Below are 14840 nucleotides of genomic sequence, written 5' to 3'. Positions count from 1 at the left end.
CAACCTGGTTGATTCTATGATTCCATGACAAGGGAACGTTCCTTCCCTAAGGGGTGGGTGTCAGGGAGATGGGGACAGACTCGTTCTTCTGTCCCTGGCTGCCTGGCAGCAGAGCCCAACCCCACCTGGCTACAGCCTCCCTGCAGGCAGCTGCAGGCAGCAATCAGCTCTGCCCTGAGCCTCCTCTGCTGCAGGCTGCACACCCCCAGCTCCCTCAGCCTCTCCTCACAGGGCTGTGCTCCAGGCCCCTCCCCAGCCTTGCTGCCCTTCTCCAAACACCTTCCAGCACCTCAACATCTCTCTGCAATTCAGGAGCCCAGAACTGGACACAGCACTGCAGGGGTGGCCTGAGCAGTGCTGAGCACAGGGGCACAAGAACCTCCCTTGTCCTGCTGCCCACACTGCTCCTGAGCCAGCCCAGGATGCCACTGAGCAAAGAACTTAATGATCCCCAGAGGTCAGCCTCTATCATTCTGATTCTGTGCCTCCTTTTTTGAGCTAAATAAACTGGTTCACACTGTTTGCTCCTTACCTATCACAGGTTTGCACTGCACCGCAGCCGCAGTGAGGTGTGAAGCCTGCTTCTCAGCTGAGGAGGGCTCTGCATTCTCTGCAGCTGCTTACTCGCAGCAAGCACCTCACTAAAAACAGGTCACAGGCTCACAGGATGTCAGGGGTTGGAAGGGAACCGAGGAGATCATTGAGCCCAACCCCCCTGCCAGAGCAGGACAATCCTATCTAACACAGAGCACAAAGGAGCACATCCAGACAGACCTTGACAGGCTCCAGAGAAGGAGACCCCACAACCTCTCTGGGCAGCCTGTGCCAGGGCTCTGGGACCCTTACAGCTCCGAGAGCAGCAGCGTGGTGCTGCCACAGGCAGTCGTTAGAGCGAGGCTTCGCATCCCTGCCAGCACGGGGGTCACAGAAGGCAGCTGAGACTCCTCTCCCTTCCACACCCCCAGCCATATCCGAGGGCAGGTGGCTGCTGTCCAGGAACAGCCACACCTGTCTCTCTCTCTCTCTTACCTGGCTGTTTGTCTTCTCTTGGTAGAGGAACCCGCCACCCTGGCACGGCATGAAAGTGCCTGATCAGCTGGCATGAGAGAGAGGTGTTGAAGGCAGTGCCAGACTTCAAAGAGCTCCTTGCTTTTATCCCTACCCCAGCCAGAACACACAGATCTCTTTTTGCCTTCCCCAGCTGCTTGTGGTGTTTCAGACCAGAACAAGGTTCTGCCTCAGCTCCAGGTACACCCCACCATGTTCAACCCAGCTGGCCTGGAGGAGACAGCAGTGGTTGCTCTCTTCCTCAGCACGTTTGTCTGGTCAGGGGAGAGAAGCTCAGACAGAAATTAAGTGGAGTGAGTCGGTCAGCAGCGTGTTTGTTTAAACCAGACTTTATTGTTTATGTACAAAACAACATCCCCAGCCTCGTGTTGGGATGTCAGTCACTCCCTGGGAACAAAGTGAGTGCCTGCTGCGTGCTGTCAGCCTGGGGATGCTCAGAGTTTGCTGAGGAGCTGACAAAAGGTACCAAATCAGTGTGGGTTAGAGATGGGCAGTTTCAGCCACGGGTCAGTGAGGGCTGAAGGACACTGTCCAGAGCCTTGTCTCCAGCAGGCTGAAGACAGTGGAGCCTGACAGCTTACTGAGAGCCTTACTCTGAGGTCAGCTCATTGAGTTCTGCGAAGAGCAAGAGGTTCGCTTTGGTTTTGGAAGTGGAGAGGAACCAGCCCCTGGGTTTAACTTGCACAGTTGGAGATCTATCTTAGGTGGGTTCCAGGAGACCCCCATCACTAAGAGCACAGTAGTACTTGCAGGAAGCATTAGAGCAGAGCAGTAGCAATACCAAGTGACAGAGTCTGCCACCCCTTGCTGGGGAGAGGCTGGCTCTCAGCCTGGCAATTTCAGCTGGTAAGGAAACCCTAGAGACACAGATGTGAGTGGCACAAGTTACACAGTGGCTTCTGTGCTCTTCTACCAGGGCAGAGTTTCCCCTTGCCAGTCCAGGAAGGAACCATTTTCTTTCTCTCCAAGGCGGTCCAGAACAGAGAGAATACCTGGGATAGCCTCCTGCACCTGCATGGGAGCCTAGGGGGAACCAGGGTTAGGTCATTACTGGGAAGCTCCCAGAGAAGAGGATCAAGAGCACTTAAGGAGTTACTAGTGTCAAGGGGGATGTGTTTTCAGGGCTCATCCTGTAGCTCTGCAGCATGCAACTGTACAGTAGGGTCTTGCTCAAGGGCTGGGACAACCAGGGAGTCATAATCCATGTTTCCAGAGGTGCCATCCTCTACCTCTGCAGCACATGGGAGTGTGGAGCTGTACAGTGAGGTCTGGGACAACCAGGGAGTCATAATCCATGTTTCCAGAGGTGCCAACCTCTACCTCTGCAGCACATGGGAGTGTGGAGCTGTACAGTGAGGTCTGGGACAACCAGGGAGTCATAATTCCATGTTTCCAGAGGTGCCATCCTCTACCTCTGCAGCACATGGGAGTGTGGAGCTGTACAGTGGGGACTGGGACAACCAGGGAGTCATAATCCATGTTTCCAGAGGTGCCATCCTCTACCTCTGCAGCACATGGGAGTGTGGAGCTGTACAGTGGGGTCTGGGACAACCAGGGAGTCATAATTCCATGTTTCCAGAGGTGCCAACCTCTACCTCTGCAGCACATGGGAGTGTGGAGCTGTACAGTGGGGACTGGGACAACCAGGGAGTCATAATCCACGTTTCCAGAGGTGCCACTTACCATGTGTCCCCCCATGTCTGTCTGAAGCCAGCCTGGATGCAGTGAAATACAGAGGATGCCATCCGATTTCAGGTCTGCAGCCAGGCACCTGGTGATCATGTTCAGTGCAGTCTGCCAGAGGGGAAAGCAGCTCTCAGTGTGCTGGGTTTGCCAGCCTGCAGCAGCAGCCTAAGCCAAGCTAAGTGGTCCCTCTCCCTCACCACGCTGTCCCCCAGTAAAGGAAGGGGCAGAGATGGCATCACGGTAACGTAGCCAGACTTAGTGGGGGCTTTACTCTCAGAGGGGTCTGTTAAGCACAGTGGCAGCTCTGTCACCAGAAGTTTGCTACCCAAAGAAGAGACCCAGTTATGGTGAGAGATAAATCAGCATTGGAAAGTCCTAAGGAGCTGTGGGGGGAAATAATATTGCCATAAGGACTGTGTTTTTCTGCAGTAATCACTACACAAACAGGAGTTTACTTCTGAGCAGGGAAAAGAAGCAGCTGGGCAGCTTCTGAGGAGGTGGTGTAGGAGAAGCTGGATGTCTAATCTTGACTTCCTACAGACCCAGGCTCTGGGTGTGACAGAGCTAAGAACTCCACGTCTCCCTAGCTGGCATTGCCATGTGCAGCTCAGCACAGCGAGCGGAGCCTTGTGCCTGCTGCCTTGCTTGGGCTGGAGAGGAACACAGTGAACAGGACACACTCTGGATGGCATCAGTTCTTCCCTGGATGCTAAGTGCCCCTGAAATGGAGCTGTACCAGAGCAGTGATGTGTGAACCTGTTCTTAAGAAACTGGCATGATTGCTCCTGGTGTGTGGTTCCATTTCCACCCACATGAAGAACAAGAACTGCTCCTGTGCCAGCCTCACCACTGGCTTAAGCTCAGAGTGGTCTTTAACTCACAAGCCTGCCCTCACCCAGTGAGCACAGCCCAGGGAAGCCTACAAACCTTTGCTATCCTGTAGGGATAGACCTTGAGGAACATCTCATTGGCCTGGACGAGCTGCATGGAGGCAGCAAGAGAGGACATGTTGATAATAGCAGCTCGGTGGCAGCCCATTCCTGTGCCCAGCTGGGCTGCCTTCCTCAGGAGGGGTAGAAATGCCTGTGAAAACAAGAGTCCAGCTTGCTCTTGGCCAGAGCCTCAAGCCAAAGCCTCAAGTTGTGCTCCGTGTGAAGGGCTGCAGGACAACCCCATGGCACCAGCATGGAATGCTGATGGCTCCCCAGACAAGCTGAGTGTAGGACACCTTTCTAGAGCAGACAGCTGGAAGTGGCAGGGACCTCCAGTCTCTTCTGCCCACCTCCTGTCCCCTGAAGTGACCTGATACCAGAAGGATTTAAAGAGCAAGACCCTCACATAAAAAAGCCTCTCTCACTGCTCTCTCTGGGTGTGCAGTTTGGTGTCAGACCTGTGCAGTTCCAGGGTGGCAAATGCTTAGGGTCACATATCCACCTCACAGAGTCACAGACTCACTGAATGAAGGGACCTTGAGAGCTCATCCAGTCCAACCCCCCCTGCCAGAGCAGGATCACCTGAAGCAGATCACACAGGAACACACCCAGACAGGTCTTGAATATCTCCAGAGAGGCAGACTCCACAACCCCCCTGGGCAGCCTGTTCCAGGGTTCTGCTACCTTCACAGGGAAGAGTTTTTCCCTTGTGTTTCCATGGAACCTCCTGTGCCTCAGCTTCCACCCATTGCCCCTTGTCCACTAGTGGAAAAGCCTCTTGTAGGACCATAGATCCAGCACATGCCTCCCAGTCCTTACCTTGGTAACCATCAGCTGGGCAACTGTGTTGGTTTCATAAATGGTGAGCATGGTCTCTGCTGTCACTTCCTCCAAGGAGGCAAGCACGTTGATGCCAGCGTTGTTGATCAGGCAGTTCAGACCTTTGTCTCCCACAATTTCTTCTACTTCCTTCACCACTTTCTTGATGCTGTTCTCACAGACCACATCTGCACAGAGGAGCCAAGCACAGCCATGGTGAGCAGTGGGCTGGGCGGCTGAGATGCCCACCTGTTGCTGTGCAACACTTGCTAGAGCAAAGCTGAAGGCATCAGGCTGAATGGGGACCTTCAGGCAGCACACAGAGATGGCAGTGCCCTGAAGACGTTGCACAGGTTGTGTTTCCCCAGTGTCAGCTGAGGATGAGGGTGGTCTTTTTCAGCTGCTGGAGGTGATCATAGAATGGACCAGATTGGAAAAGAGCTCCAAGCTCATCCAGACCAACCTAGCACCCAGCCCTGCCCAAACAACCAGACCATGGCACTGAGTGCCCCAGCCAGGCTTGGCTGCAACACCTCCAGGCACAGCCACTCCACCACCTCCCGGGGCAGCCCATTCCAGTGCCAATCACTCTCTCTGACAACAACTTCCTCCTCACATCCAGCCTGAGCCTCCCCTAGCACAGCTTCAGGCTGTGTCCCCTTGTTCTGCTGCTGGGTGCCTGGCAGCAGAGCCCAACCCCACCTGGCTACAGCCTCCCTGCAGGCAGCTGCAGACAGCAATGAGCTCTGCCCTGAGCCTCCTCTGCTGCAGGCTGCACACCCCCAGCTCCCTCAGCCTCTCCTCACAGGGTTTGTGCTCAAAGTACAGCTACTGACCACTCGAGGGGACCAGTCTCAACATGTACTCCTCTGACTTAGTTACACACAATTTACTCACCCAGTTGGAGGAGCTTGATATTGCTGTATTGCTTGCTCAGCTGCTGGAGTTCCTAGGCAGAAGAAATTGCTTGGGTTATCTTTCTTTTATACCTATCTCCATGGCTATTGCCTCCAACACTGTGATTCCTGCACCTCCAGAAGGGTAACTGCCATTTATCTCCACACCTGGACTGAAGACAGCTGTGCCAACTCATTTGCCAATCTGCTGAGCTGCCTTCCTGAGGGCAAATCAGCTGCCCCAAGAAACTGGACTCTTCCCCTGCTCAGCCAAGACAGCAGCACTCTAAATCACAGTTATCTCTCAGTCTGTGCAACTCAGGGGGTGTTTGTGGTGTAACTAAAGCTGTGGGGCTGCTGCTGCCAGTTCCACAGCAGCCCTGGTGCTCAGGCTGCATTCCAAGCCAGTAATTCCCAGTTTTCTGTAACAAAATCCTAATTGCCCTGAAGCTCAGCTAGTGCTAGACATCAGACCAGGGCAACAGGAAGGCTTAAGAAAAGCCAGTTGGAATTCCTGCTGGCAGAGAGAAGTGTTCCAGCAGTTCTCCCCTGGGCACTCCGCTCCCCGATGCTCCCTTATAGCTTTGCAACTGAAGGTAAAGCAGATGTGAAACGGCTCTGATCTGGCCAGGATCTCTCTGCTAGGCAGCTGTAATTCAGCCATCTCTCCACCACCCCTCTGGCAGAGGAATGCCTGGAAAACAACCCTGGAGTGGCTGCTGGGCAAAGCGTGTCCCAGGTGGGTTTCTAAGGCCAGCTGCAGTCCTTGGGCATCTGTGCCACGGGGTGCAGTGGGCAGCCTGGCCAAAGGCAACAGATGGATTACATACACCCAGCTATGTTTAGGAGTCTGAGCAACCCTGGCCAAGCATTCCAGCTCCAGCAGCTCCATTCCTTTGGGAATCCTTTGGGAATAGGGGTTGGGAGGGCAGGTTTTGAAAGAGTTCTTCTTTGCCTCTTGGAGACACTCAGGGACTCTGTGTCCTCACTCAAGCTGCAATGCATCACATCTTTTATCTCAGCTCCTGCCCTGCAGGGTTCTCTCCAGCCTTGTTTAGAGAGTTTGTTCTCCCACTGAGGCCAATCTACAACTGCAGTCGAGGCTGTTAAGGGGAGTGGGAAGGCAGGAGAAGAAGCCAGAAGCACAACAAGACATTGGGCAGGGATGAAGGAGATGGTTTTCACCAGCCCAGAACACACTATCTTGTTTATTGACAGCCAGGCATGAAATAGTTCTGCCATGTCAAGGCCTGCAATAATGATGTGGCTTTGGACAGCCCCCTGGACTTCAGTTTGACAGAGTCCCTTAGGTGGTAATAAGTTCCAGAAGGGCTCTGGCTGCTCTGGGCTTGTTTATTTGTTTAGTCAGATTGCTTTACCCTCCGACAGAAACAAGCCATTAACTGCTGCTAACAGCAACCCAGAGGCTTCTGAAGTGAGCCAGCAGCATGTTCAATTCAGAACTCCAAACCCTGTAGCATGAAGCAGTCTCCAGGATATAAAGGGCCTGGGATGGCAATTGCTGCCTGCAAAGCAGCTTTCAAACTCAAAGGGCTTCCCCTCTAGGTAATTACTTAGTTAACAAGCAGCTCCCAATGCACTGGCTTGAGTTCCTCAGAGGCAGCTTCCAGCCAAAAAGCTGACTTAGCTCAGGTCCTCCACAGCCTTAGAATCATAGAATCGAGCAGGTTGGAAGAGAGCTCCAAGCTCAGCCAGCCCAACCTAGCACCCAGCCCTGCCCAACCAACCAGACCATGGCACTAAGTGCCCCAGCCAGGCTTGGCTGCAACACCTCCAGGCACAGCCACTCCACCACCTCCCTGGGCAGCCCATTCCAATGCCAATCACTCTCTCTGCCAACAACTTCCTTCTCACATCCAACCTAGCACCCAGCCCTATCCAATCAACCAGACCATGGCACCAAGTGCCTCATCCAGGCTTTTCTTGAACACCTCCAGGGATGGGGACCCCACCACCTTCCTGAGCAGCTCACTTCACCTGATATGAACATAAGCTGAAAATTCCAGTTAGGAAACCTCAAAGTGGCAGAAAACAAAATAATTCCCCCCACACACTGTGACTGGAAGGAACAAGTGAAGGGTAGGACTGAGACAAGTTCCTGGCAGCACAATCAGGTACAGCTATTTCAAGCCACCTGTTGTGTGTGCTGCTTCTCTTCCTCTCCCACCTCCAAGTGGTTTTTGATCCAGAGATCCAAAGCTGCCTATGGCCTGAGAATTCTGGCTGTTCCTCCAAACTCACCTTGAATGTAAGGCAAAGTCTGGGATAAGGTAAAGGGGTGGAAGGGAGGTGGAAGGGTGGTTGGGATACCCCCCTGGGCACTCTGGTTTCTGGGAGGGCTGCTGTGTTTCTGTGTGACCTTTTTAACTTGTTCAATACTGTCTGTAGCTGTATAGGTTGTAAATACCTGCTTGGATCTTGTGCTAAGCTGTAAGTGTAAAGCTCCATCCTCATTTCCAGCTGGGCTGAGTCTAGGCTGGGTGATTTCATAAGAGTAGGGGGGGCAGGTACCACCCAAACCATCACAAGGACAAACAAAACCCAAGCCCTCAGCACAACTCCCTGCTGCTGCCCTTCAGCAGAGCAGCTCTAGGAACCGCTCTGCCTGAACGGTTACCCCTGGGAAATCACCTCTGGGGCGTTCCAAGAACGATTTCAGCTGCGATTAGCATCTGTTGTTTCCTGCTAGCCGGTGTCAATGGCCATTAACAACGAGGCAGCCTCCTCCAATTTCAACAAGCTCCTCTGGCACTCCAGACACGGTCTGGTCAGAACACAGGATTATTTATTGCTAGCTTTCTACCAGGAATGTTGTCTTTTGTCCTTTAAGAAGATTTACTTTGTGGGTTTGGCTTTTTTTTTTTCTCCCCTCCTGAAAGCATTCTTCACTTTTGGTTACAGCTCTTGGAAAGGACTTGGCCAGACTTGGGCCAGTTGGAAGCAATCAAACCAGGCTAACACAGCCTGTGGGCCACTTGGTCAGGCAAAGGGCACTTGGGTATCCTTCCACATCATCCTGCTTGCACTCAGGACGAAGTCAAAGCTGGATCCTATTTGCCTCTGCTGAGACAGTATCAGGGTGTACAGCCAACTTGCTCTTTGGTTGTGCAACAGCTTGCACCAGGCTGCCACAAATCCACCATCCTCCCTGGCTCCAGAGGAGCTTCAGAAAGAAACCCCAACACTGCAAGAACCCCAAACTAGAAAGGCTTCCAGAGTGGCCCCCGCCTGATCTAGCAGATCTACCTTGCTAGAGCTCTGCTCCAGAGACTGCTCAGCTGCTCTGCCCAAGAGCAGAGCACAAGGCTCAAGTATGTGGCAAGAGAAGGCAACAACAAAAGCTGACAGAGACAGTGTGCAGAAGCACTTCAGTGAGCTCTGTGTCTGACAAGGGAACAGGCACGGCTCTGTTAGTAACACTATCTCCTACTTCAGAGGAAGGGAAAGAGCACATTAAGCCCTGGAAGCTTTCCAGAGCCCAGCAGAGGACTCCTGAGCAGCAAGGAACTGAACGCTTGCTTGTTCACCTGGGAACACGCTGGGGCTGGCAGGGGGAGCAGGAGGAACAAGAGATGCTCCTGTCCCAAGGTCCCACACTCAGCTCTCAGCACAGCCTAGCAGAGCCCAGCTGCCTGCTGTCAACAGATGTGCACCTTAGCTGTGGGGGTCCCTCCAGCTGCTTTGCTTTTGGATGTCAAGTGGCTGGGGACAATCTCTTTTTGGTGGTCAGCAGCAATAAGCCAAGGAGCAACAGCTACAAACTGGAGCAGAGAAGGTTTCACCTCAAAGTGAGGAGAAACTTCTTTACTGTGAGGGTGGCAGAGCCCTGGAGCAGGCTGCCCAGAGAAGGTTGTGGAGTCTCCTGCTCTGGAGACCTTCAAAACCTGCCTGGATGCATTCCTGTGCAGACTGCCTTGGGGGGTTCTGCCTTGGCAGGGGGGGTGGACTGGATCTCTATAGGTCACTTCCAACTTCGAAGGTTGTGATTCTCCAGAAAGCCAGCCCCCAGCGAGTCAGAGAGGGGACAGAGGAGGGATTACACCAGCATCGGAGCTCAGGCAGAAGGGATTACACCAGCACTAGAGCTCAGGGAGAAGGGGTTACACCAGCATCGGAGCTCAAGGAGAAGGGGTTACACACCAGCACTAGAGCTCAGGGAGAAGGGGTTACACCAGCATTAGAGCTCAGGGAGAAGGGGTTACACCAGCATTAGAGCACAGGGAGAAGGGGTTACACCAGCATCAGAGCTCAGGGAGAAGGGGTTACACCAGCATCGGAGCTCAGGGAGAAGGGGTTACACCAGCATCGGAGCTCAAGGAGAAGGGGTTACACCAGCATTAGAGCTCAGGGAGAAGGGGTTACACCAGCATCAGAGCTCAGGGAGAAGGGGTTACACCAGCATCAGAGCTCAGGGAGAAGGGGTTACACCAGCATCAGAGCACAGGGAGAAGGGAAGGGGTTACACCAGCATTAGAGCTCAGGGAGAAGGGAAGGGGTTACACCAGCATTAGAGCTCAGGGAGAAGGGGTTACACCAGCATCAGAGCTCAGGGAGAAGGGGTTACACCAGCATCAGAGCTCAGGGAGAAGGGGTTACACCAGCACTAGAGCTCAGGGAGAAGGGGTTACACCAGCATCAGAGCTCAGGGAGAAGGGGTTACACCAGCATTAGAGCACAGGGAGAAGGGGTTACACCAGCATTAGAGCACAGGGAGAAGGGGTTACACCAGCACTGGAGCTCAAGGAGAAGGGGTTACACCAGCATTAGAGCACAGGGAGAAGGGCTTACACCAGCACTGGAGCTCAGAGGTTTCTCCCTTTATGGAGCAGGTGGATGGGGGAGGAAGGAGCAAGAAAGAAGAGTAAGAGCTGGGGGGCGAATTAGAGATGGGTCCACAAGCTGCCTAACAATAACTGTGCAGTGGTTTTGTTCACCTGGAGTCGAGACATCAGGATTATTTTGCAAGCTGCTTCCCACTCTGTCTGTGCTGGAGCAGCCCAAGCGAAGGCAGATCAGAATCAGAGCGCGGCTGAAGGAGCCCAGTGTGGTACATTTCAAGGAGGGGCAGCGCTTATCTGGATGCGCCTGCAGGCCCTGCCGCATCTTATCGTGTGATCTAAAGCCCATTTGTTAGGCAAATGTTCTGTGAAGGCCACCTAGGAGCTATTGAGCACAAGAACTGGAGTGATTACAACTTCTGCCAGCACAGGCTCACATGCAAAAAGCCTGCAGCTGTTCAGCATTATCCCAGGGTGAGCAAGTTACAGAGCCGTGCTGCTGGGGAGGAAGCAGACTCTTCTGAGCATCTCTTCCCAAAGCCAGGTCCTCAGAGACTCATCTGTCCACTCTTTGGAGTGCTCCAAAGCATGCAGCGCTCTGGGGAACAGCAGACACTGCCCAGAGACTCTCTAGGTGGCTTTCAGCTACTGGGCAGTTGCTGCTGACTCTTGTCCCCAGGATGGGTGCTGGATCTGCCAGTAGCTAAAGGATATTTGAGATGGTGTTTAGGTAACAGGTTGGACTCGATGACCTCAAAAGTCTTTTCCAACCTGATTAATGCTGTGATATTTCATCACTCTGCCTCTTAAAACAGGAAGGTGGTTGCTGAAAGGCTTTTCCTTTAAGCTCTTCCCACCTTTTTTCCTCTCCCTGCATTCTGCTACTCTGTCAAAGCAGCAGGATCTAAGAGAGCTGTCCAAAGCTGCTCCCCTCCAAGTTCATCTTCTGCTCCAGGAGAGCAGCAGCTTTTGTATCATCACCTACCACGAAGCAAAGTGGAAAGAAGCAGAATTGGGTGACTTGAATCACTGGAAAACCCAGCACTGCAGTGCTGAGATGTGCAGAGGAGGAGCAAGTCACTGAACTTTGCAGCCCATCTGCATGGTCAACCACCAGGTCTCAGGTGGGCAAAGCCCATTCCATGTGCACCAGGCCATGCCTGCAGTGCTGAGATGTGCAGAGGAGGAGCAAATCACTGAACTTTGCAGCCCATACCAGGTCTCAGGTGGGCAAAACCCATTCCATGTGCACCAGGCCATGCCTGCAGTGCTGAGATGTGCAGAGGAGGAGCAAGTCACTGAACTTTGCAGCCCATACCAGGTCTCAGGTGGGCAAAACCCATTCCATGTGCACCAGGCCATGCCTGCAGTGCAGGAACCTGATCTTTGGGTTTTCAAGGTTTGGCTGGGGGAGACAAAAGGAATCAGTGAAAGCAAAGCTTTCTGTCTGGGAAAGCAAGCAAACAACTGACCCTTTGCCTTCCCTTCCCACACTGCCAAAGTGGATCCAGGCCTTGGGATGGTTGTACATGGTGCTGACTCCCACTGCTACAGGCTCAGGCACGTCTCTGCTTGCCCCCTGCTAACAGCATGGTGGGAACACACCTCAGAAGGTCAGAAAGTTTTGTGCCAGCCTTATGCATTGCAGATGGGGCAGACAGCACAAAGTGAGACTGCTACAATACCTTTAGTAGAGATCTCCCTTCCTTGTGGGGTTTCCAAACCCATCTGTTAGAAAAATGCTTTCAGCTGGCCGCAGAGGTTTCTATTGATGTACTGCCAAAGCACAGCACATGGCCTGGAGGTCCTCACAAAGAACAAAAACCCACCCCGATCCACCAAGGACAAACCTTGCCCCCCTTAAAGAGAGAGAGGGAGAAGCTTAGGATGTACCCCATGTGGCCTGCAGAATCACCACTTGGGCTTACTGGAATGTGGCTCTTGGCCAGCTTCCTGCCTCCATGAGACACAACTGCCAACAGCCTTTCCAGGTTTCTCCTGCTGCAAGCAAGGAGGGACCCAGGCTCTTCCCAGGCACACTGTGTTCTTTGAAGGCTCTTTCACCTTCTCCTGCAGGTTGAGCAGCCTTTTTTCATTATTCTTTTTTTTTTCCCCCTCCTCTTAAGATTTTTAGCTCCTGGCAATGCAGAAACCCTCCCAAGCTGCGTTAAGATCGGTCTGGGTCAGATTTCCTAGGAAGCTCTTCCTATTGAGGGAATCATTTCACTTCTCCATGTAACTGATCCAAGGCCATTATACTGAGAAATCACTGCTGAGCACAGGGGCCAGTTGGTGAAACAGAGAACCTCCCTCAGCAGCAGCAGCAGCTAAAGCAGCTTCAGAACAAACAAGGGAGCAGGGAGATTTCTATCTACCAACAGGTCATATGGCACTGCTGGTTTCCTGAGGCTGCTGCACCTCGCAGTTGTGCAACCTCTGATAGGAAATACATCTGGGACACAGGCCAGGTCTTGTAACAGGAGCTGGAAGCCAGCAGGATGGTGCTGAATACCTGCTCAGGAGCTCAGGTGGTGGCTCTGAAAGGCACTCTGTGCTCCAGAGCCCGGTCTCGCTGCACTGTCTCTCAGCAGCTCCATTCAGAAGTATCCTAAATGTGCCTTTGTGCCCCAGAGATGGGTTTTGACCAGAAGAAACAGAAGTAAGACCTTTTGCTTCAGTTTCAGGAGCACCTGCAGAGCAGCACAGTGGCACTGGAGAAGGGAGTGCAGGTGTGTGACCAGCCCTGAGCTACCAGCCTTGGAGGAGAAGCCTCAGCACCATCCTTTAGCTGAGCAGTAAACAGTCGCTGTGTATTGTTTGCTGCTAGCGTGGTGTGATGACAGCTGGTGCCGAGAAGAACAAAATCCACCGGGAGGGAGCAGACCTTAAGCTTTGTTTACCTCTGCACATGGCAGGGGATTTGCCTTGTGCCGTGCTTGAAACAAGGGAGATGCAGAAGCAAGGATTTGGGGGATCAATTCTGCCACCAAGGGGCTCGGGACAGGCACAGAGATGAACTCAGCTTCTTCTCTCAGATTCCCTGGAGCTTTCTAGCAGAGTAGGAGGTGATCCTCGCCTCTGTGGCTCTGCTGCGTTCGACCTCGCTGAGGAGAGGCAGGATCAGAGCAGAGATGCCACAGAGCACACCAGTGGCCACCAAGTGAGCAGGCTGATAACCCTCATTATCAATTTCCCTCCCAAAGGTTCTGGGAGTGCCTTTGGTTTGCTTGGCAGTCATCTATTAACAGTCTAGGGGTAGCGAAGGGGTCCAAGCACATTGCTGCTATGCTGCAGGAATCCTGACTGAAAGGGGAAAGGGCTGCAAGTGAATTCACCAGCAACACATAACTAAAACTATTCTGTTCTCAGCAGAGGACTCTGGTCCCTACCCGGCCAAGAAAGGCACTAAGAGGAGCGTTTAATTCATCGTTCATTTGGGTTCTCTCACTTGGTGCCAAGTCCAGTGGGAAAAGGGACCCAGCTCCTCTGGGAACACAGACACAGCATGGGACACAGACACACCGTGTAGGAGAGACAAGGAAAGCTCTAACGGGTTTCACCGGGAAGGCTGCTGAGGGATAAAGTAACCCCAAAGGGCTGCAGGTGTATGCAGAGCTGGGGAAGGTCAGGACAAGCTCCCCTCTGGCTGCAAACGCAGCGAGAAACAGGGACCGGAGAAGCGGCTGGTGGGTGACTGCGAGATGCCGCAACCCTGCCAGCTCGCCTCTCCTCTCGGGAGTGCTCACAGGTACCGAGGAGCAGCGTTCCGTGCCCGTTCCACCTCGGAGACCTTCACAGCACCGGTTCCATCCGATCCGGTCACCTACCGCGGTGCGGGAGCTCAGCTCAGGTTCCCAGCCCAGGCTGGGCACTCGCTGCCGGGACACCAGCGCTCGGTGGCGGTGATGCTCGACCTGTTCTGCGCTTCCAAAAGTGCCTTCTCCTTCTCCCCCACCCGGGGCGAGCACTGCCGGGACGAGCTCCGAGCCGCAGGAGGGGCAGGGAGAGTCCCGGAGCGCAGCCGGCAGAGGGGCTGCGGGTCCCGGCACACCGGGAGCAGAGCGGGCGCGGCGGGGCCGCGGCTGGCAGCATTCCCTCCCGGGCACCCCCGCCCCGCTTACCTGCGCCTTTTCAGGGTACCGGCAGGTGGCAAAGACGAAATCCGGAGAGGCAGTGGAGGCTGCGAGCCCCCGCACCAGCCCCAGCCCGATGCCCCGGCTGCAGCCGGTGATGAGCACGGAGCGGCAGCGCGGCTGGGCCATGGTGGCTCGGCTCGGCTCGGCTTCGCCCAGCTTAGCTCGGCTCGGCTCCTCTCCCGGCCCTCCCCACCCGGCTCTTAACCTGCGCAGCGCGGAGCCGGCACCGCCGCCCCGATCCCGCCCCCGGGCACGGCTCGGCTCAGCGCCTCCCCCACAGCCAAAGCACCTCCCGGCCACCCGCAGCCCCCTCGCTGCCAAGGGCCGCAGCAGCCCCGGGGCTCGGTCTCCACCTTCCCGGAGGGTCCCGGGGCCGGGCGGGGGGAGCGGTCCTGGATTTGGGGTGTGAAGCTGAGGGGTGCTTGGCCGCGCTTCGGTCTGTAGCTGCCAGCCCCCGGGAAGAGCAGAGCGTGCTCGGGAAATGACCCTTCGCGGGTGGCAAAG

At 54.4% G+C, this 14840-nt stretch overlaps 1 protein-coding gene across 1 annotated transcript; it reads right to left on the bottom strand.

The window, feature by feature from the left end:
• Positions 1-1381: 1381 nt before the first annotated feature.
• Positions 1382-14518, bottom strand: LOC135190565 (C-signal-like). Its single transcript, XM_064172030.1, has 6 exons — positions 14322-14518; positions 5403-5454; positions 4506-4693; positions 3682-3837; positions 2752-2862; positions 1382-2091 (listed from the first exon to the last, which is right to left on the bottom strand). Exons 1-6 carry the CDS (start codon positions 14460-14462, stop codon positions 1978-1980), a joined length of 762 nt encoding a protein of 253 aa, XP_064028100.1. The 5' UTR covers positions 14463-14518; the 3' UTR covers positions 1382-1977.
• Between the last annotated feature and the right edge of the window lie 322 nt (positions 14519-14840).

This window comes from Pogoniulus pusillus, chromosome 36 (assembly GCF_015220805.1).
Source record: "Pogoniulus pusillus isolate bPogPus1 chromosome 36, bPogPus1.pri, whole genome shotgun sequence".
NCBI classification, from domain to species: domain Eukaryota; kingdom Metazoa; phylum Chordata; class Aves; order Piciformes; family Lybiidae; genus Pogoniulus; species Pogoniulus pusillus.
The sequence above is the reverse complement of the archived record's forward strand: the minus strand, read 5'-3'. Positions and strand labels throughout refer to the sequence as shown.